At 36.8% G+C, this 22,052-nt stretch overlaps 2 protein-coding genes across 7 annotated transcripts in view; one reads left to right on the top strand and one right to left on the bottom strand.

Annotated features, from left to right (window-relative positions):
• Positions 1–22,052, top strand: part of CENP (centromere protein P) — a 275,211-nt gene that overhangs the window by 56,623 nt on the left and 196,536 nt on the right. The gene's annotated exons all lie outside the window — the stretch shown is intronic.
• LOC105498855 (osteoglycin) lies at positions 1,176–21,986 on the bottom strand. 2 transcript variants are annotated; one of them, XM_071077553.1, is made up of 7 exons: positions 21,792–21,986; positions 20,532–20,699; positions 18,380–18,473; positions 10,016–10,174; positions 7,133–7,335; positions 3,464–3,559; positions 1,176–3,059 (listed from the first exon to the last, which is right to left on the bottom strand). In XM_071077553.1, exons 1-7 carry the CDS (start codon positions 21,969–21,971, stop codon positions 2,889–2,891), a joined length of 1,071 nt encoding a protein of 356 aa, XP_070933654.1. In that variant the 5' UTR covers positions 21,972–21,986; the 3' UTR covers positions 1,176–2,888. The 2 variants fall into 2 exon arrangements, with proteins under 2 accessions (XP_070933654.1, XP_011769514.1); XM_011771212.2 differs by having other exon boundaries at positions 20,532–20,780; positions 21,792–21,919.

Raw genomic sequence — 22,052 nt, 5'->3', positions numbered from 1 at the left:
ACGTTGGCCAGGCTGGTCTCGAACTCCTGACCTCAAGTGATTGGCCCACTTCAGCCTCACAAAGTGCTGGGATTACAGGTGTGAGCCACTGCGCTCAGCCACACACTGTTTTCATTACTGTATCTCTGTTGTAAATGGTGAAGTTAGGAAATATGAGTCTTCTATCTTTATTCTTCTTTTCAAGATGGGAGTCTCTTGAGGTTCCATATGAATTTTTTTTTTTTTTTTTTGAGACGGAGTCTCGCTCTGTCGCCCAGGCTGGAGTGCAGTGGCCAGATCTCAGCTCACTGCAAGCTCCGCCTCCCGGGTTCCCGCCATTCTCCTGCCTCAGCCTCCCGAGTAGCTGGGACCACAGGCGCCGCCACCTCGCCCGGCTAATTTTTTGTGTTTTTAGTAGAGACGCGGTTTCGCCGTGTTAGCCAGGATGGTCTCGATCTCCTGACCTTGTGATCCGCCCGTCTCGGCCTCCCAAAGTGCTGGGATTACAGGCTTGAGCCACCGCGCCCGGCCCCATATGAATTTTAAGGTGAATTCTTTTTTATTTGTGTGAAAGCATCATTGAGATTTTGATGGCAACTGTGTTCAGTCTGCATATCATATCGGATAGTATTGTTGTATTAACAACATTAAATCTTCCCATCCATAAACACAAGATACCTTTCCATTTATGTATGTCTTTAGTTTTTTTCAGCAATGTAAGAAGTAAATTATTTTAAAATTTAAAGCCTCTTTAATTATTAGTGTCAAGAATGAAACATTATGAATATAATGGAGACAGCATATTTTTACTTTCTGTAATGATTTCCTCTGATATCTTCTGGATCTTGGTGGTATAATTTGTATTGTTTATTTTGTTTTATTTGTGATTTAAGGTTGTGTATATGAAGGTGTAAGGTATGCATGTTCATATCCTCTTATCTAGAAATCCCCAAATTATTTCTTTAATTCTAGAATTCATACCTTTTACCAATGCTCTTTCTCACTTATCATCATCTTATCTAAAACTACTGACTTTTGAATTTTTTCTTAATCTGAGAGTTATTTTATGGTGTTTTGTTCCATAAGTTTTATCATAAAAATAATATAAGAATACATTATTTTTCTGAAAACTAGAAAGATGACATTCAATATTATGACAGTTTAAAGATTCAATTTTTCCAAATAAAACAGAACCCTTCTATTTAGATGGATTTTATTTTGCAATATTTATTGTATATTCAATTCAAATGTGCTCACTATCGGGCTAGGCAATTGAAAGTATAAAGTATGAAGCTGCATTTTGCGCTCTCAGTGAGGTTTAAGTCACAGGGAAATGAGGCATGCACACAAAATAATGAGAAAGTAGTATAATAGTTATGATCATTAGTTATCAAAATAAGTGAACAAGCTAATAATCATTGTTAGAATAATAATTGTAGTCTTAGATCTCAGATGCTTTAATGAAAAATGTTATCTTCAGGTGAACTGACAAATGGGGAGATAATAGAAAAACATCTGACATTCTAGGTAGGGAAAAAAAACAGAAGCAAATGCTTAAAAATAGGAATAAGTGTGTATTCTGGGAATAGCACACAGAGACAACTTGATTTCAATACTTACTTTATGATGGAAATAATGTTTGTACTTTTATTTACACAGTCCAGACTCATATTTCTAAAACACTGATAATTTTGCGTTTAACTTCAGTGCAATGTGTAGACTAATACTTTCAGTGGGGAACAAGCGAGAGGAATGTTATTTTAGAAACTTTACTCTGGCAGCACTGAGTCATCATAAACTATTACTCTCCGATAGAATACTTGACTCTTGCAGTTAGTCATATCAGTTTATCTGACCTAGGTTTATCATGAGTAATCAGTTTATCATGAGTAATCAGAAAGTTACTCAGAAGCTTTATTGTGAATATTCACTTTGTTACAGTGAACGTGGATGTGTATGGGTGGGAAGGTAGTGTGCACTAGCACCACAGAATGTTCTGTTTTCATCTTATGTTTGAAGTAATTTATTGATGAGATTCTCATTTCTATAGTATAAAAGGAAAATATTTTGCAGTTATCTCATATTTGAAAGACTTTGCCATAGAGAACTTTATGGTTACCCTCTCGGAAATGGATGAACTTTTCATTATTTCTTATAAGCATATTGGTTTTGGCCTGCTTGACTTTAAAACTTTTTTTTTGGTAGACTTAGAATGTTAATATTTAGATAGAGAAAATATTTTACTGAAGACATTAACTGTGTGACCAGAAAGTAAAATAACTTGAACATTTCTGTATTAGCTTTTTATCAGAGAATAACGTTTATTTTATTTGGAAAGTTTTCCTAAATATGAGACTATCCCCTATTTCTCAGACTAAGTGAAAATTTAATAAAATAGCTGCCTCGATAGGAGGAAAACAGAGTTCTTACTTTATAAGGAATAATGTATGAATCATAAAAGAAGAATGAGTGATCATGGGAAACATTTAGCTTTTCAAAGTTTCTGGAACACGTACCTTAAATGCTTTTGGGATCCAGTAAAGGCCAGGAAAGGCAAAGAGTTGAAAGTTTCTTGGATTTATCCTCTTACTTACATCATTAGTAATAGGAATAATGCATCTCAAATTTGGGCATTTATATAAAAACATGATTTTTAAATGGTAGTCTAGTATAAACTAGGATTTTGTAATGCTGTTTAAATATTTTCATATTACTTTGTTTTGAACATAGACATTCAGTCTTACTTTTTACTTATATGTAAGAGTTTTAACATCCTTGCTTAAAATATCAAATTCCTTCTAAATGGGATACAAAGTTAATATTAAACCAATACTTAAGTTCCTTTACACATTGTTGAGACACACTATAAATGTATGTGTACTTTAGTTTATATGTTGTACTGATAGAGGTTAAAAGTATGACCCTATTGGTAATCTTTTTAAGCAAATGAAACTGTTTGGATGCTTTCCCAGGACAACTGGATTGCCCTCCAGGCGTATCTCTTCAATGCGGTCCCGGATGTAACTGGTGTCATTAGCCTTGCAGAATGTGTCATCTGTAATTGAAGCTATGTTGTTAAACTGAAAAAAAAAGAGGAAAAAATTATTCAGAAATCTGAAATCAACCTTTCATATGCTATATAATGGGTAAAGGAAACCTAAGTCAGAGGTGTGAGTGCCCCCTCACTTCAAATCCTTGTGTCAGATTAATTAGGAAATACTCAAATGTACACCTGGAGACAAATACAATCAAGAACAGACTTCACACCTACTGTGCGGGTCTACTTGTTATGCTCTGGATGGAATCTGGACTTCTGGGAAGAAATTTCATGAGCCTAGTCTTTTTGATAGGCAGGCATTCAGCTATCACACTACTACAGTGATCTAACCAAACTTTGTATGTGAATAAGTGAGGTTCCCAATGAGTCACAGGATTTTGACTCATAGGTAATTAGAGTCAGATATTGTGAAAGGAACCATCATACCTGAAGGTGAATTACACGTAGACTTTCTGGTAAATTAAGAGGCACGGATTCCAGGGCATTATGGTCCAAGTAGAGGAAAGTGAGGTTATTCAGTTTCTATAAGGAAAATTTCATGTGAGTGTTATTGAGGTTCTGTACATTCTTTCACAGGATTCAAGCAATATGTATGTGCATATGAGTATGTGATTATATATAAAGACTTGCATATTGATATAAATACATCAGTTGTATCAATTGTTCATATGGTAGTTTCTTGTTAGGGTTTTTTTCTGGCTTCACGTGTAGTGTATTTTGATCCTTTATGATGGCCAGTGGAGCTCTGCCACATACCCCACCTTTCTGTCCATTCATCTGATCTCTGAATATCCAGCTCTAATGCCAACTTTTGGTACTCTTTGGGTTTGTCTTGATAGGAGCTAATGAGATGAGTCCCTACGTGGGATTGAATTTTGACCCTGGTGCTGCCGTACCCTCTCCTGTACCTCTGGAGTTTCCCATCTCAGTTCCACCAATTTCTAGCTAAGTGGTTACTCCTTAGAAATGTGTGTGCTTGTATTTTTTTAGTAGAGACGGGGTTTCACCTTGTTAGCCAGGATGGTCTCGATCTCCTGACCTCGTGATCTGCCTGCCTCAGCCTCCCAAAGTGCTGGGATCACAGGCATGAGCCACTGCGCCCAGCCTAAAAAAATTTTTTAAATTAGCCAGATGTGGTGGTAGGCACCTGTAGTCCCAGCTCCTAGAGAGGCTGAGGCAGGAGAATGGTGTGAACCCGGGAGGTGGAGCTTGCAGGGAGCCCAGATCGCACCACTGCACTCCAGCCTGGGCGACAGAGTGAGACCCTGTCTCAAAAACAAACAAAAAAAGAAATGTGTGTGCTTAGCCAGGTGTTGTGGTCCATGCCCGTAATCCCAATTTTTGGGAGGCCAATGCGGGCGGATCACTTGAAGTCAGGAGTTCGAGACCAACCTGGTCAACATGGCGAAACCCCATTTCTACTAAAAATACAAAAATTAAGCAGGTGTGGTAGTGCATGCCTGTAATCCCAGCTACTAGGGGGCCTAAGCGAGGCAGGAGAATTGCTTGAACCCAGGGGGTGGAGGTTGCAGTGAGCCGAGATTGTGCCCCTGCACTCCAGCCTGGGCCACAGAACGAGACTCCATCTCAAGAAAGAAAAAAAGAGTGTGTGCTTAGCAAGATGTTTCCCAAAGCAGTTTAGTAAACAGCTTGATGCAGGTTTTTTTTCCCTAAGGGCTTAATATTGGATTATTCTTCATGATCAGTAACCTATTATTGTGTATAATTGTAATTTCCCCTGACATTACTCTTTTACCTTATCTTCAATATGCATCCTGTGCTAGATTTTGCTAATTCTTTTCTGTGTTGCTATTTTAATACTTTCTTAAGCATCCTACCCTTCCACCATATGGGCATCAAGCTCTGGTCTTCCCAGTCAGTCTCATTTACATGAGTTAGAATAACCTAATTCTACTAGTGACTGTAGCAGCCTAGGACATTAAACAAAACTACAGGGCAGCTGAGTTTATTATTTTCTTTTCTTTTTTTTTTAGAGATGGAGTCTCGCTGTATTGCCCAGGCTGTAGTGCAGTGGCATGATCTTGGCTCACTGCAACCTCTGCCTCCCAGGTTCAAGCAATTCTCCTGCCTTAGCCTCCCAAGAAGCTGGGACTACAGGTGCCCACCACCACACCCGGCTAATTTTTTGTATTTTAGTAGAGACAGAGTTTCACCATGTTGCTCAGGCTGGTCTCGAACTCCTGAGCTCAGGCAGTCCGCCCGCCTCAGCCACCCAAAGTGCTAGGATTACAGGCATGAGCCACTGTGCCTGGCCAAGTATATTATTTTCATACCAACTTGTCATAAATCCCATCTGTAATTCCTGTGTAAACCCCAGAATATTCAAACGTTCTTTTTGTGAAATGTTGATCAACTCCTTTTCTTTTTCTTTTTTTTTTTTTTTTTTTTTTGAGACTGAGTCTTGCTTTGTGGCCCAGGCTGGAGTGCAGTGGTGCAATCTCAGCAGCTCACTGCAACCTCTGCCTCCCAGGTTCAAGCGATTCTCGTGCCTCAGCCTCCCAAGTAGCTGGGATTACAGGTGCCCACCACCATGCCTAGGTAATTTTTGTATTTTTAGTAGAGACAGAGTTTCACCATGTTGGCCAGGCTGGTCCTGAACTCCTGACCTCAAGTGATCCGCCTGCCTCAGCCTCCTAAAGTGCTGGGATTACAGGCGTGAGTCATTGAACCTGGCCTGATCAGCTTTTATAGGTTTTTAACATGTCTGTTATTCAAAGAGTGACCAACTCAAATTAATATTTTCAAATTACAACTTTAAAACAAAAAAAGGCCAGGCACGATGGCTCATGCCTGTAATCCTAGCACTTTGGGAGGCCGAGGTGGGCAGATCACCTGAGGTCAGGAGTTTGAGACCAGCCTGGCCCAACTCCCATCTCTACTAAAAGTACAAAAATCAGCCGGGCGTGGTGGTGCCTGCCTGTAGTCCCAGCTACTTGGGAGACTGAAGCAGGAGAATTGCTCAAACCTGGGAGGCGGAGGTTGCAGTAAGCCAAGATCGCACCACTGCACTCCAGCCTGGGCGACAGAGCAAGACTCCATCTCAAAAAAAAAAAAAAAGGTGTTTCTGCTTTTAAAAAGTACCCTAAGAGTCCCTTAACTTCTGAGTTCCTTATAAGAAACATCAGATGAACTCTGATATAACTTTAAAATGTCCCTTAAAGTTGATAAAAGATACCTTAATTGTAATGAAAAATGAAAAAATGGACTATTTCTACACTTTCTAACAGATTGTACATTTTTGACAGAATTTACTTGTGTGTGATTATCATATACTTTATGATAATGAATATTTGATAGTTTTAGGTCCTTTCCGAGGTTACCTTTAGAAACAAGAAACCTTGCCTTTTGAATGAGGTTATGTCTGTTACCAGGAGTGGCATGATCATCATTTTATCTGGGGAATGATTACATCAGAGCTATGGAAATCCTGGGCTAAAGTGATTACTTCTGTAGACCATGCATTTTGAGACAAATTGTCTACCTAAACCAAAATAGATTACCTTACCTTTTTCCTACATAATATTTCCTTGAATTGTTAAATTAAGAAATGTATTTAATTCTTACTACATAAAAAATTTTGTATTACATGGTATCATGAAATTCAAAGGAAAATCTCCCTATGGAATTTCATAGTCTAGTATTTTTAAATATTAAAAGTTAAATTCAGTATTTACTTTTGGATCTTTATGTTTTTCTGGTATTTATAATTTGCTGACATTGTGAGGAAAAGGAAACACAGGAGTGTCCCATTTTGAGCTTTTGTAGACTGTAAGTGCCATGAGGGGGCCAACCATGTCTGTCTAAATAAATATTTGCTGTGTGAACAAGTGAAAAAATGAGAAACAAAATAGTCCCATGAAATAAAATAAAGGTTATATATTTTAGCTGAGATATGGGTATAAGTTAGGCTGAATGAGCCTAGTAGGATGATTATTTATTATGTAAATAATGTCTTCATTTATTAAATCAAAATAGTTTTTAAGTGTAATCAAAATACAATTCTAGACCAAAGTTTCTCTTTTATCTATCATATTGTCACTCATACTATGCTTAGTTTTACTATAAGATACTTACTTTGAATGCATTTGCTTTGATTCCCCTACTCTTGATTTTGTTGTATTTTGCATTAAATAAAGTGAGTTTGGGAGGAAGAACTGGAAGTTTTAGTAGTTGATTTTCAGCAAGTGAAAGTTCTTCTAACAGAGAAAGTTTTGAAAAAGTACCGTCTTCTATATCTTCTATCAAATTTCCCGTAAAATCGAGTCTTCTTAAGTTAGCTAGAGGGAAAAATATACAAAAAACAACTAAATAACTAAAATTCTTACTGTATGGACTGAAGAAAAGCATTTGTTTAACAGATCACTCAAGCATCTTTCATTTTTAGTGCCTGGTAGATCACTGAACACCTCTTTGTGCCTGAAATTGATGCCCTTTCTGACTGGAGTCCTAGAATCTCAGGTTTGAAAGTGATCTTAAAGTTAATCGAGTCTTTTCATCTTTCTCTGTTCAAATTCCTCGGGATGGTCAGGCAGTTTGAAAGAAATTCTTATTTCAAATCATGGAAAGTAAGTATTACATTTGATTGGAATCATGTAATATTTTTTGATTTTTTTGCTGGCATGTTGCATTGTGATTCTGAGTATGTTATCTTAATCTTAATCTCTCTATGCCTTATCGCTTAACAACAACAAAGACAAAGATGTTCCCTGATTTGTTAAAGTGACACAGATTGAGAGAGAAATTCAGTGTGTGTGTGTGTGTGTGTGTGTGTACTTGCGTGTGCATCACTTATATCTGGGATAATTAGGAAATACAATTGTTTCTTATTCACAGGAATCGTGTTCTATACAATTACCACAAGTGCTGAATGTGTAAATACTGAACCATTATTCCTAGGAGAAATACAGGGTTATGTTCCTGTGAGCCTCTGGTCACACATTTCTAATCAACTAATTAGTACATAATTCCATCAACTAATTAGTACATAACTTTTTGTGTTTTTGCTTAAGGACCCTTGGCTTAATATATATTGTTGAATCATTAATATTGCAGTGTAACTCAATATGCCTGAACAAACCTTATCTAACATATTTTCCCTGTAGGCATGTTACAGCCTTTTTGTGCTTGGGGATGTTAGACGTCACTTCAGCACCATGTGTTGGGTCATGTTAAACAGCAAAATCAGGCCAGGTGCGGTGGCTTATGCCTGTAATCCCAGCACTTTGGCAGGCCAAGGTGGGCGGATCACTTGAGGTCAGGAGTTCAAGGCCAGCCTGGCAAACATAGCACAACCTCATCTCTATTAAAAGTACAATAAAAAAATTAGCCAGGTGTGGTGGCATATGCCTGTAGTCTCAGCTACTCGGGAGGCTGAGGGACAAGAATCCCTTGAACCCAGGAGGCAGAGGCTGCAGTGAGTCGAGATCATACCCCTGCACTCCAGCCTGGGCGACAGAGCGAGACCCTGTCTCAAACAAAAACACCTCCCAAAAAACAAAACTCAATAAACAGCAAAATCATAAACACAAAGCACAAAAATGTGAAAAACATGTCATTAAATAGACTGTGAACGGTCTATTTATTTACAGTATGAAAACCGGAACATTTATTTACAGTATGAAAACTGGAACAGAAGACAGTGTTACCTTGTTCAGCCTCAGATGGGAATGTGCATGTCAAGTAATTCAAATTTTTTGCCACTCTGAGCGTGTCTGAGAATGACCATGAAAGCACCATGTGTATTAATTTTGGGATTATAAATAAATTTTAGCAAGTGGGTATTCACAAATACAGAATCCACAAATAACAAGGATCAACTATACTTCAGTCCACATTTGGGAGCTATCATCAGCAGCATGACTCTGGTTACGGTTAATCTCATAAATGTATAGTGGGGCCAGTATGCATTTCTTGGTGTGATTTTTTTCAGAACTCTTGACGACGATATTAGGAGTCTAGAAAACTGACAAGGAATTAGTGATCTAGGACTGGGATTTGGTGCTGCAGAATTGGAGCATTCTGGTGTGCTTATGGCAACACTCTAATTGAGTTAAGGTTTGCTAGAAGTTCAAGATTGATAATGACCTGGTAAGGAATTAAATTCCACTGTTCTCAACACTATTTCCATATTAGAATCATCCAAGGAGTTTGTTTTTAATGATGTTGCCTGGGCCCTACCCCAGATCTGAATTACAACCCCTGGGAAGTAGGACCTAGTATCAGTATTTAAAAAATACTTCCCTGCCGGGCGCAGTGGCTCATGCCTGTAATCCCAGCACTTTGGGAGGCCTAGGCGGGTGGATCACAAAGTCAGGAGTTCGAGACCAGCCTGGCCAACATGGTGAAACCCCATGTCTACTAAAAATACAAATATTAGCCAGGTGTGGTGGCACGCACCTCAGCTACTTGAGAGACTGAGACAGGAGAACCACTTAAACCTGGGAGACAGAGGTTGCAGTGAGCCAAGATCACGCCACTGCACTCCAGCCTGGGTGACAGAGCAAGGCTCCATCTCGGGGTGGGGCAAGAAGAAAAAAAAAACACTTCCCAAGATATTTTTAATATGCAGCCAGGTTTAAGAACCATTAAAGTAAGAAAAAGCGGTTTCTGTGTTTTTTTAGTGCAGGTAGAAAATAAAACATTGTGGTTGGAAAAGCATCCCAGTTATATTGGTGTTGCTCAGTGTCAGAGCAAGGGATCTTGAAGTATTGGAGTTGAGAAGATATAGTTGCCCATGTGTTAGATGGGCTGTCGTCATAGACAGTGAGGTCGCCAGTAAACAAAGATCACAGGGTCTAAGTGGAAAGATGATTCACCAACAAATGAATGGACTTTTGTGAAACATGTTTGATATTTATATACTCCAGGTGACAAACCTATGTGTGATAGGCAGCAACTATATAGAAACTTGTATTTATATGAGTTAAATACTAATAATCATATTTCAGTTTAACTTACGTATGTCTGCAAAATCTTTGGCAGTCAGCTTTTTAATTTTGTTGAATCGTGCGTAAAGATAGGCTGATTCCTTTGGCAAGGGTGGTACAGTATCAATGTCAACTTCTTCACAGTATACAGAGCCACTTAAACAAACACACAGCAGACACGTGGGCATTTCTAAATTGGGAAATAAAATCATAAAAATATGAACAATAGTTTGAAAATATTTCGCCTCTAGTAGTAAAATTATTGCTATTATGAATGCTATTACTAATTTGAAGAGATGTTTTACAGAATCATAAGAAAGATAGTCATGGTAACTCGTTACCTATGTTGTCTTGATAATTCACCAGAATAGTGTTTGAGAATCTCTTTTTATTTTGTTTTACTGGTAATTGCTTAATTGTTGAATTGATTGACAGTTACATTTCCTTATTTGAAAACCAAAAAAATTTACAAAGCGGGAGTTGAGGTAAACATAAGCTTGATTTATTAAGTTTGATGTGTGAGAAACATATTTCAGACTGGTGACAGTAGCTAGATTTTAGTAACCACTAGTTAAATAAGGAAACCATTAACTTGAAAATTAGAGTAATCATAGGCACTGTTTGGATCCCTTAGCACCCCAAGTCATTTATTACTTTACTTGTCATACCTCTTGGAACATTTCTTAATCTTTGTTTTTTATACCTTTTTCTGTTTTTGAAAAGTGTAGAGCTTTTTTTTTTTCTTTAGTTTTATTTTTCAGGGCATTTATTCTGCAGAATGCCTTTCAGTTGACAGAGGTTTCTCATTTTTGGCAGGAGTACCATGGATCCTCAGTGCTGTGTGTCCAAAAGCACATGATATCTGTTTATCCCATTCCTGATAATATCTTTGGTCACTTGTTTCAAGTAGTGTGTGCCGTGTTGCTCACTGAGTAAAGTTAATATTTTTTCACTTCATAACTAATAAGTAATTCTGGAGAAGTACTTTGAGAATCTAAATGTCTAGTGTGACATTGTACTTTCATATGCTAGTTTTAGCATCCATTGATGATTCTTACCTGAATCATTTGTGAGTAACCAAATAGTGATTGTCTAATTCCATCATTCCTTCTATATTTGTTAGTTGGCACTCTCTTCTTATTTTTTTATATCAATATGAACTTGTTTTATATATTTTGATATATTTTATTATTTATTTACTTACATATTTTTGAGACAGAGTCTTGCCCTGTTGCTCAGGCTGGAGTGTAGTGGTGTGATCTTGGCTCACTGCAACCTCCACCTCCCCAGTTCAAGCGATTCTTCTGCCTCAGCTCCTGAGTAGCTGGGATTACTGGCGTATGCCACCACACATGGCTATTTTTTTTATTTTTTTGAATTTTTAATATAGACAAGTTTTCACCATGTTGGCCAGGCTGGTCTCAAACATTACCTCAAGTGATCTGCCTGCCTCTGTCTCCCGAAGTGCTAGGATTACAGACGTGAGCCACCACACCTGACCTGTTTTGATATATTTTAAATATATTAAATAAACATGCCAAATTTTATTTTTTGAATTTTTTTATTTTTTTCTGAGACGAAGTCTTGCTCCATCACCCAGGCTGGAGTACAGTGGCGTGATCTTGGCTCACTGCTGTCTCCGTCTCCTGGGTTCAAGCAGGAGCCTCCCAAGTATCTGGGATTACAGGCAAGTGCCATCATGCCCGGCTAATTTTTTTGTATTTTTAGTAGAGACTGGGTTTCACCATGTTGGCCAGGCTAATTTAGAACTCCTGACCTCAGGTGATCTACCTGCCTCAGCCTCCCAAAGTGCTAGGATTATAGGTGTGAGCCACCACGCCCAGCCTATTTTTTGAAATTTTAATTGATATTTTCATATCAACATGCATTGTGTCCCATGAGTCATAATCCATGTTTATTTTAATAATCAAATCGTCACAGATTAGGCAGTGAGTGCCCTTTCAAGCTTTTTTTCCTGCTACAGCTTTTTGTGGTTAGTTGACTTACAATTGATTGCATGTATTTAAATTGTACAAAATATACGATTTTTACATATGTATACCCCCATGAAACCTTCACTACAAGTGAGTTAATTAACATAACTGTCACTCCAAAAAGTTTTCTCCTGCCCTTTGGTAATCTCTCCCTCCCACTCTTATCCTCGAACAATGACTGACCTGCTTTTGGTCAGTATACATTAGTTTGCATTTAAGAGAATTTTATAGTAAAAGAATCATGTAGTATCTACTCGCTTTTCTGGCTTCTTTCACTCTGCATTATTATTTTGAGTTTCAATCTGTATCAGTAGTTCATTCTTCTTTATTACTCAGTAGTATTCAATTGTCTCAGTATATACAATTTACATGGTCATTTCCTATGGACATTGGGTTGTTTCCATGTTTTCACTATTTCAAAGAAATTTATGTGTAAGTTTGTGTGGACTTATGCTTTCATTTCTCTTGGGTAAGTACCTAAGGAGTGGAATGACTGGGTCTTATTATAAATGTATGTTTTATCTTTTGAAGAAAGTGTCAAATTATTTTCCAAAGGACTGTGCCATTTTACATTCCTACCAGCAGCATATGAGAGTTCCAGCTGCTCCACATCCTTGCCAAAATTTGGTATGGTCTGGCTTTTTAATTTTAGCAATTGAAATGTAGGGCATGTTATAGTATCTCATTGTGTTTTAATTTGCATTCTCTGATAACTAATGGTGTTAACATCTTTTCATGTCCTTGTTTGGCATCCATATATTTTCTTTGATGACTTATCTTTTTTTTTTTTTTTTTTTTCCTCTTACTAGTTTTCCTTTTGGAAATGAAACATTTTAAATTTCAATGAAGAACAGTTGGTTCCTTTATAATTCATGGTTTCTGTGTTGTATTTAGGAAATGTTTGCCGACCACCAAGATTTGACACTTTATTTTATTCTAGAAGTTGTATAGCTTAAGATCTTTACCTTTAGGTATGCGGTATACTTTGGGCTAATTTTTATATATGGTGCCAGGAAGGGTTAAGATTCTTTTTTGAAACATTTTCCTATAGTTGTCTGGTTCTTTCAGCACCATTTTTGAAAAAGATTATTCTTTCCCCATTGAATTGTGTTGTCACATTGTCAAGAACTAGTTGGTTACTTCATGCTAGCCTGTTTCTGGATTCTATTTTGTTCTGTTGATCCACTTCAACATTTTTATGCCAATACTGCAGTGTCTTGATTTCTGTACCTTTATAATAGTCTTGTTAGTATAAATCCTGCAACTTTCTTCTTCTTCAATGTGGTTTAGACTATTCTAGGTCCTTTATATTTTTAGATATATTTTAGAATCAGTTTGTTAATTACACAAACAAAAAAACCTATTAGGATTTTGATTGGGATTGTGTTGAATTTCTAAATTTGGGGAAAACTGACATCTTAATGATATTGAGTCTTCCAGACCTTGAACATAATACATTTCTCCTCATATGTAGGTCTTCCTTAATTTCTCTTAGCATTATCTAGATTTCAGTGTACAGATCTTACATACTTTTTTTTTTTTTTTTTTTTTTTTTTGAGACAAGATCTCACGCAGTCACCCAGGGTGGAGTGCAGTTGCATGATCATGGTTCACTGCAAACCTTGACCTCCTGGGCTCAAGTGATCCTCCTGCCTCAGCCTCTCAAGTAACTGGGACTACAGGTTTGTGCCACCACACCTGGCTTTTGGTTAAAATTTTTGTAGAGACATGGTGTCACTATGTTGCCCAAGCTGGTCTCAAACTCCTGAGGTCAAGCAGTCCTCTCACCTTCGCCTTCCAATAAACATCTTTTATATCTATTTCTTTCATATGTTTTGATGCATTTAAAAACATTTTGTCGGGAGGCTGGGTGCAGTGTCTCAGGTGTGTAATCTCGGCACTTTTGGAGGCTGAGGCGGGCGGATCATTTGAGTCTAGAAGTTTGAGACCAACCTGGGCAACATGGTGAAACCTCATCTCTACAAAAAATACAAAAATGAGCCAGGTGTGGTGGCACGTGCCTGTAGTCCCAGCTACTTGGGAGGCTGAGACAGGAGGATTGCTGGAGCCTGGGAGGTCAAGACTGCAGTGAGCCATGATCATGCCACTGTACTTCAGCCTGGGTAACAGAGCAAGACCCTGTCTCAAAAAAAAAAAAAAAAAATTCCCTCATTATTCTTTGAGAACTTCCTTATTTTCTAAAATAGCAAGATGTCCCAAACTAACCTTGCATTTTTCCTGCCCAACCCTGAAATCAGCTATCTCTTCAGAAAGCATTGGGGTTTTTTTTTGGTTTGTTCATTTGTTTTTGAGACAGAGTTTTGCTCTGTCACCCAGGCTGGAGTGCAATGGCGCAGTCTCGTCTCACTGCACCTCTGCCTGTTGAGTTCAAGTGATGCTCCTACCTCAGCCTCCCAAGTAGCTGAGATTACAGACATGTACCACCATGCCCAGCTAATTTTTTGTTGTTGTTGTATTTTTAGTAGAGACGGGGTTCCACCATGTTGGCCAGGCTTGTCTCAAACTCCTGACTTCAGGTGATCCACCTGCCTCAGCCTCCCAAAGTGCTGATATTACAGGCATGAGCTATCACACCCGGCCACCATTGGTGTCTTTTAGTGGAGAATGGTATTAGAAACCAAGATGTAGGTGCTGAGTGTGCTCATTGCCATTGAGATCAATGTTGCTTCTAGGCTCTTTCAGCAGAGACAGCTAGGAAATAAATGTGTGTGTTTATTTGTCTCTTTCTCCATAGATAATACACATACATGCAACATATATGGATAGAAACATATACAATATACATGCATATGTATAACATATACTAATGTGTATACATATACACACATAGAGATAAACAGATAAACATTTCTATATTTCTGTATCTCTTTATATATACAAACCCCGAGTTAATACTAGTATCTTCTATTCCAAACCGACTCCACAGCGTTCTTTCTAGCCTTCTGCCTTTCCATATTTGTAATGTTTCCCTGACAGTGAGGAACCTGGCTCTCATTATTTACAATATATTTACTTAGTTCTGGCACACTCATTAAGTAGTTCCAATATTGCTAAGTCGTAACACTGTGCATAGCAAACCTACTCACTGGAGCTTCGTATTTGTTTGTAGTTCTTTTTTGTCCTTAGCCTGAAGGTATATAGGCAAAATGCTGTGTTTAACAGTTACTTAGAGTTTTTTCCTCCTTTGGTGTGTTATTAATTTGAAATATAATTAAGTTTATGTTTGTATGTTTGTATTCCAATTTGGGTTCTTTTTACCTTATTCTTGTTGATTTCATTTATATATGTATTTGGTTTTTTGACTGTACGAAACAGCATTGTTCTAAAAATTAAATCTACATTAAAAAGTGTATACGCAGAGAACTGCCATCCCCTCTCCCCCAATTTCTTTTTAGCCTGTATTTATTTTCACAGAAATAAGCAGATACATATATGTTTTCTTATATCCTTTTCTTTCTTACATGAAAGACGACATATTATAGATATTCTTTTACACTTTGTTTTTTTTTTCACATAGTGTATCCTGGAAATCACTCCATGTTAATTCTTAGAGATCTTCCTCATTCATTTTTACAACTGCATAGTATTCTCTTCTGTTGGATTTACCCTTGTTTATTCAACTACTCTTCAGTATTTGGGCAGTTAAATTATTTCTGATATTTTGCAGTTGCATGCAATGCTTTAGTGATTTTGCATTTGTATTTTATTTTGGAGTATATCATCAAGATAAATTTCTCAAAGTTGGCCAGGTGCAGTGGCTCACGCCTGTAATACCAGCACTTTGGGAGGCCAAGGCAGGAGGATCACTTAAGGTCAGGAGTTCAAGATCAGCCTGACCAACATGATGAAACCTGTCTCTACTAAAAATATAAAAATTAACCTGGCATGCACATGCCTGTAATCTCAGCTACTTGGGAGGCTGAGGCAGGAGAATCGCTTGAGCCCAAATGGCAGAGGTTGCAGTGAGCCGAGATCATAATGCTGTATACTAGCCTGAGAGTGAGACTCTGTCTCAAAAAATAAACACTCAAAGTTGGTTCTTTTTTTTTTTTTTTTTTTTTTTTTTTTTTTTGAGACAGAGTCTTGCTCTGTCACCCAGGCTGGAGTGCAGTGGCCGGATCTCAGCTCACTGCAAGCTCCGCCTCCCAGGTTTACGCCATTCTCCCGCCTCAGCCTCCCGAGTAGCTGGGACTACAGGCGCCCGCCACCTCGCCCGGCTAGCTTTTTTTGTATTTTTCAAGTAGAGACGGGGTTTCACCGTGTTAGCCAGGATGGTCTCGATCTCCTGACCTCGTGATCCGCCCGTCTCGGCCTCCCAAAGTGCTAGGATTACAGGCTTGAGCCACCGCGCCCGGCCTCAAAGTTGGTTCTTATGTCAAAAAGTAAATGCATTTTTTATTTTGTTGGATATTGCCAAGTTCCTGTCCAAAAGCATTGTGCTGATTTGCCTTCCTGCTGTCGTGTATGAGTGTCTTACCCCAAAGCCTTGCTCATGGAATATATTAATGTGTTGTCATACGTCAGTTTTTTCAATCAGGTAGGTTAAAAATGGTATCTCAATGTAATTTTAATTTGTATGTCTCTGTGTGAGATTGAACATTTATTTGGGTCAAATCGTTTAAATTATCTTGTGAATTGTCATTTTTCCAGTGGATTTTTGGTTAATCTCTTTTCTTTGATTTTTAAGAGTGCTTTATAAAATTAGAGATACTAGCTCTTTATTTTTAGTTATATTATCTGTTAGCTCTTTAGTTATACTATTTATCTGTAGTATATGTTGCAAATATTTTTCACAGTTTTTAGTTGCCTTTGACTTTGTCACAGGTATTTGTAGGGTCAAATTTATTGTTCTTTTCTATTGTTGTCTCTGGATTTTGAGGCGCCCTGCACCCAGATTATTTTCTAGTACTTGTATGGTTTCATTTTATACATTCAGATTGCTAATCTATTTGGAGTTTATTTTTGTGTAAGGTATGGATCTAAATGTACCCCTCTTCAAATGGCTTTTTCTCCCAGCACCATTTTTTTAAAATACCATTTTTGCTTCAGTGATTTGGGTTGGTACCTTTAGTATGTACTCAATTTTCAAGTGTATTTTTGTCTGTTTCTGGACTTTCTATTCTATTTCATTGATCTTTTTGTCTATTCATATACCAGTATCACACTTTTTAAAGTATAGAGTTTTATAATATATTTTAATGTGTAATACATCTGATTCCTACATATACTTGTCATTGTTCACTGTTTCCCTTGCTATTTGTTATATGTTGTTCCATATGAATTCTAGAATCCGTTTTTCCAGCTTCATAAAAAAATTTATTGGTAATTTTAGTTGGATTGTTTAACATTTATAAATTTAGAAAGAACTGACATCTTTTTGATTTTGAGTCATTCTATCCAAGAAGAAGGGCTGTCTTTTGTTTTTTGTTTGTTTTGTTTTGTTTTTTTGTTTTTTTGAGACGGAGTCTCGCTCTGTCGCCCAGGCTGGAGTACAGTGGTGCGACCTTAGCTCACCGCAACCTCCGCCTCCCGGGTTCAAGCAATTCTCTGCCTCAACTTCCCGAGTAGCTGGGATTACAGGCACCTGCCACCACGCCTGGCTAATTTTTTGTATTTTTAGTAGAGACAGTGTTTCACCATCTTGACCAGACTGGTCTTGAACTCCTGACCTTGTGATCCACCCACCTCAGCCTCCCAAAGTACTGGGATTACAGGCGAGAGCCACCACGCCCAGCCTGGGATGTCTTTATATTTATTCAAATCTATTTTTACTATCATACTTCTCGTTTTTTAAGCTTTATTTTCTGTTATGGTTCATTTTCATTTTATTGTAGCAATATAGAAATTAATATGTGGTTTTTGTCATGTTTTCATGTGAAATAACGTTCCGTGATAGAGTAAGAGTAAACCAATACACAGGAATTATTAAGTAGGACTTGTAATTTGTTATTTCATGACAAGTTTTCTATTGTTGTAATTGAAATGTATGTGATAATTATTGATGTATATGTATGTTTCTGTTCTGTGAGTTTCTCAAAGGCAGTAATTATATTTACCGTATACTGAGGCTGTACATTGTATTTGGCAAATAATCCTTGTTTAAGTATTTCTTGAATAGATTTTATATGGACAGAAACCACACTTTGTGGAGGCTAAGCTTTGGTTGTTCTCAAAAGTTCTCATTCCACACTTGTCACTTATAATGTGGGATGGCAAATGGTGTGCACTCCCAGTACACCTGTTTGACTTTATCATTGGAAACAAAATTCCACTGTTTGTATTTACTGTATCTTGAGTCAGTTTTTGATTACCACAAGGAATAAAGTCCATTATAGCTATTTATAAAGGATCCATTTGAAAAATATTTAGATGATACTTACCATCATTTTCTTTCCTGGGAGGTAATGGTGTTATTGCCTCATCTTTTTGTAATTGAAGACTTTTCTCATTGGGTATTATCACAGTTTCTTTTTCCTATTGGAAAAATAAAAGTTTGTTACCTAGCTTGATTAAGTCTGTGTTACTGTAAAACCGAGGGATCACAGGCACCTTCTCATAGTTACAATTAGTGGCATTTCTTTTGTGCTCCATTAGGCTTTCATACATATTTCCATTTTATCATTTATTAAATTACAGTGTAAATATTTTTTAGCTTGTTTTTATTCTATACTATGAGCTCCTTGAGTAAAAGAACTAGGTGTTTTTATTTTTATATCTCCAGTAGCTATACTCAGTGCTTAATAAATATTGAACTTATTGAAATTCCAAATGAAAGCTGGGTGAGAATTCCCTGAATTGGAATGAAAGTTTTTCTGAAGTGAAACTATTCCTCAAGGGTCTTGTCTGAACTGAGTTTCTCATTCAGATTCTACCATTTTGAGCAAGACTAGAGCTCTAGCCATGTCACAAGTATAAACTACTGATTAAGGTCTTTAGGTCTCTTCTTGGGGTGACCCTTTAATTACCTATATCCCTCCATTAAGCCCTGGCTCTTGGAGCCCTTTTATTCCAGCTTACCTTATCTACCCTTAACACCTAATGGTGTAGGCCTTTAATTCTGGGGAAATTGGAGTAGATATAATTTAAATCCTCTCTTTCCTATTGTTGGAGAGTACGTTTTCTGCCATTGGATTACAGTGTATTATGTGGTGTTCTATTCTTTCTGTCCTTTGTAAGCATGTTCCATTTTAGTCTTGGTCTTGACTCCTGACTCTGCCCTTCACCTTCATTCTCCCATTTGTGAGGTGGTTGAACTTCTTCCCTCTACTCTGTGTTTGCACATCAAGTCCTGTTGGATTCTACTCCACTCCACAAATATCTTAAATCCTGCATTTATAGTAAGATAAAGAAACTTCTAAAGCCCTGTAAAGAGAAGAATCAGAGAGAAAAATCATCTCTAAACTCTTTGGGGATCAGGGAATCTTCAAAGTGTTTTTAATAGATTCAAATCATCCAAATGAGGCAGTAGCCTATGTTATGATGGGCTTTTTTTTTTCTTTAACTTGAAGCTATAATTAGTAATACCTATCCTTTGTGTCTTAGTGATGGGCAAAAATAATGCTATCATATTAAAAGCATTAACTGAAAGAAAGAAACTGTGGTGTTAACATTTGCTCATCGTGTACCCCTGCAAAAAAAGAAAAGAGAAAGTAGCAGTTGTAACTGGTCAATGTTACAGTCTTTATCATCCAATTTATAGTGGAGAAGAACTTCTGAAACAATCAGTATTGTTATATATTTGGCTGAATTTCTCATTTTCCAGTGTATATGTGTATGTGTCATACATAGTGGGCAACAGATACTAATGTGCTGTATTAACTTTTTCCTTATCCAGCATTCATTTCTGTGTGTCAAGAAAACCACAAGTAATTACTTTGTCCATAAAGTTAGAGAATGAATGATGTGGTATAACGTCACCCCTGCAGTGTTAACTCAATGACAGTTACAGTTACTTGGTACAAATTGATAGAGGGTCTAAACTGTTAAAACTGATTTAAAAAGAAAGTCCTATATCGAGTAGGTTTTCAGTTTTTGGTACTGTATGTAGATGGCATATATAAATTATTGTGGAATGCTATTGATATCAAAATAACCAGTACTCTTTTATTTATTTTCTTAAAATTGTTTTCTATAATAATAACCTTAAGCTGATAATTCATCTTTATTTCTCCATATACACATTTCTGCTAATTTATTTTTGAAGGCAACACAACGTTGCAAATATAGGGCATTGTGTAATATTACTTAATATATAAATTACAACTGGTCAGAGACCATCTTAAAGTCTAGTTTTCTTTAATTATTTTTTGGTTACTATAGATAATGTTTGGTTACCATAGGTACCATTTATTAATTTGAAAAGCATACATACTCTAAAAATATAATCTTAGGGACAATTATTATGAATTCATTTGAATCATTTAAAGTGATTTTCCCTTCCCCTTACCTTATCAGACACATTCAGGAAAAACAAAAACATGCATTTAAATGGGCAGTATTTTAGAAGCTAAATTTAGAGTAGAAATAAAGTACCTTAATATTTTTTCCATCCAGGTATTTATCCTCATAATCTTGGCTAAATATGGATTCTTCAAAATTATCTGTTCCATAATCATAGATAATGCGTGAGTCCTGCTGAGTTGGTGGTGCTGGCTTTATCAGAGGCACAAACAGTAACAGGAGAAGTGTAGACTGCAGAGTCTTCATTTTAGCAAAAATCAAGGTGACTGGAAGTTAATAAACTAGTGGCCTGCTGACTGTGGGACAAAACTCTCTTTTTCCCTGGAAATAAAAATTCAGACCATCGAAGCAATATTTAAAAGCTTAGAGGATGTTTTGGCAGGGTGTGCGCAGTAAGGGCCAGAGAACAGTATTTAACCCTTAGTGATCTTTAATTAGATGCCAGCAGTTTTTACATATCAGTGAGCATTCTGAAAAATAGTTTCGGAAAATAGTTTTATTTCTTCTCTATCAGAAATTCAAGAAAGATTGATAATTTTAAGTTTCTTAATTAAGTGCCTTCAACAGACATACTAATATTTAATTGAAATGTTCTTAGGATACCTGTAGTATAAATAGTTAAAATGAAGTCCCAAGATCCTGTCTCATGTGAGTTAAAAATATCATATTTCAACTTAGCTACTTTATAAGAACTCTTGATTTGTATTGGTATGAACAGAAACAAGTTCCAAGAAAAGTTTTAAAACTTAAATTTAATATTATGAAAAGTAGTCATTAACACCTTTAGGTGGTACAGAATATAGGAAAAGCCATACATTTTAAATTTTCTTGGTTTTGTAATTTTAATAGGTGATCACAATTTTTAGTTAATAGTATTGTATTTTTAATTTAAACTATGAAAACTGAAAGAATAGTATTGCAGGCTGGAGGAAATACCGAACTTTAATCAAAGAACTTTGAGGAATGTAATAGAAAAGATTCCTTTAGGCTCATCAACGGATTTTCTCTGGTGGGTGCACATTTCAGACTTTTTCTTAAGTAACTTCAAACAGAATCACTCAGAGTTGCTGATGCTGCATTATAGATGCCAGTTTGTCAAAAATCCAGAGGTTGAAAATGAAGAATAAAATGGATTTGTGACTTTTGCAGCACCCTATTCTTGCCTGCGTGGATGTTAAAGTTATGCGATGATATACATAAGTACTTGTTAAAAATTAATTGTTTGAGGTAACTGAAACTTAAACCAGAGATGGCCTTTACATTTTTAAGCCTATTAGTTGAGTCACACTTTAACAAACAATATTTAAAATAATATATGAAAAGTAAGCCTACCGTTGTAGCTGTTTTGAAGTTTTTTGTGGTTTTCCTCAATAGATGTTCATGTCTGTGCATTAGCCCCAAGTGGGAGGGTGAATGAGAAAAGCTATGGCTTGATTTCAAACTGCTGAGTAAAATTTCAGGGCCCAGCAGCTTTAAGAACAGTTTCCATGTGATAGAGATCTTTGCCAGCATTCTTTCTCTAGGGTGAAATGCAGTGTGTTGTACTAGAGAACTGTGCTTAAGATATTTGTTGTAACTGCTACACTCAGTCCG

This window comes from Macaca nemestrina, chromosome 14 (genome assembly GCF_043159975.1).
Source record: "Macaca nemestrina isolate mMacNem1 chromosome 14, mMacNem.hap1, whole genome shotgun sequence".
NCBI classification, from domain to species: Eukaryota; Metazoa; Chordata; class Mammalia; order Primates; family Cercopithecidae; genus Macaca; species Macaca nemestrina.
This window is presented reverse-complemented; position numbering and strand designations above follow the sequence as displayed.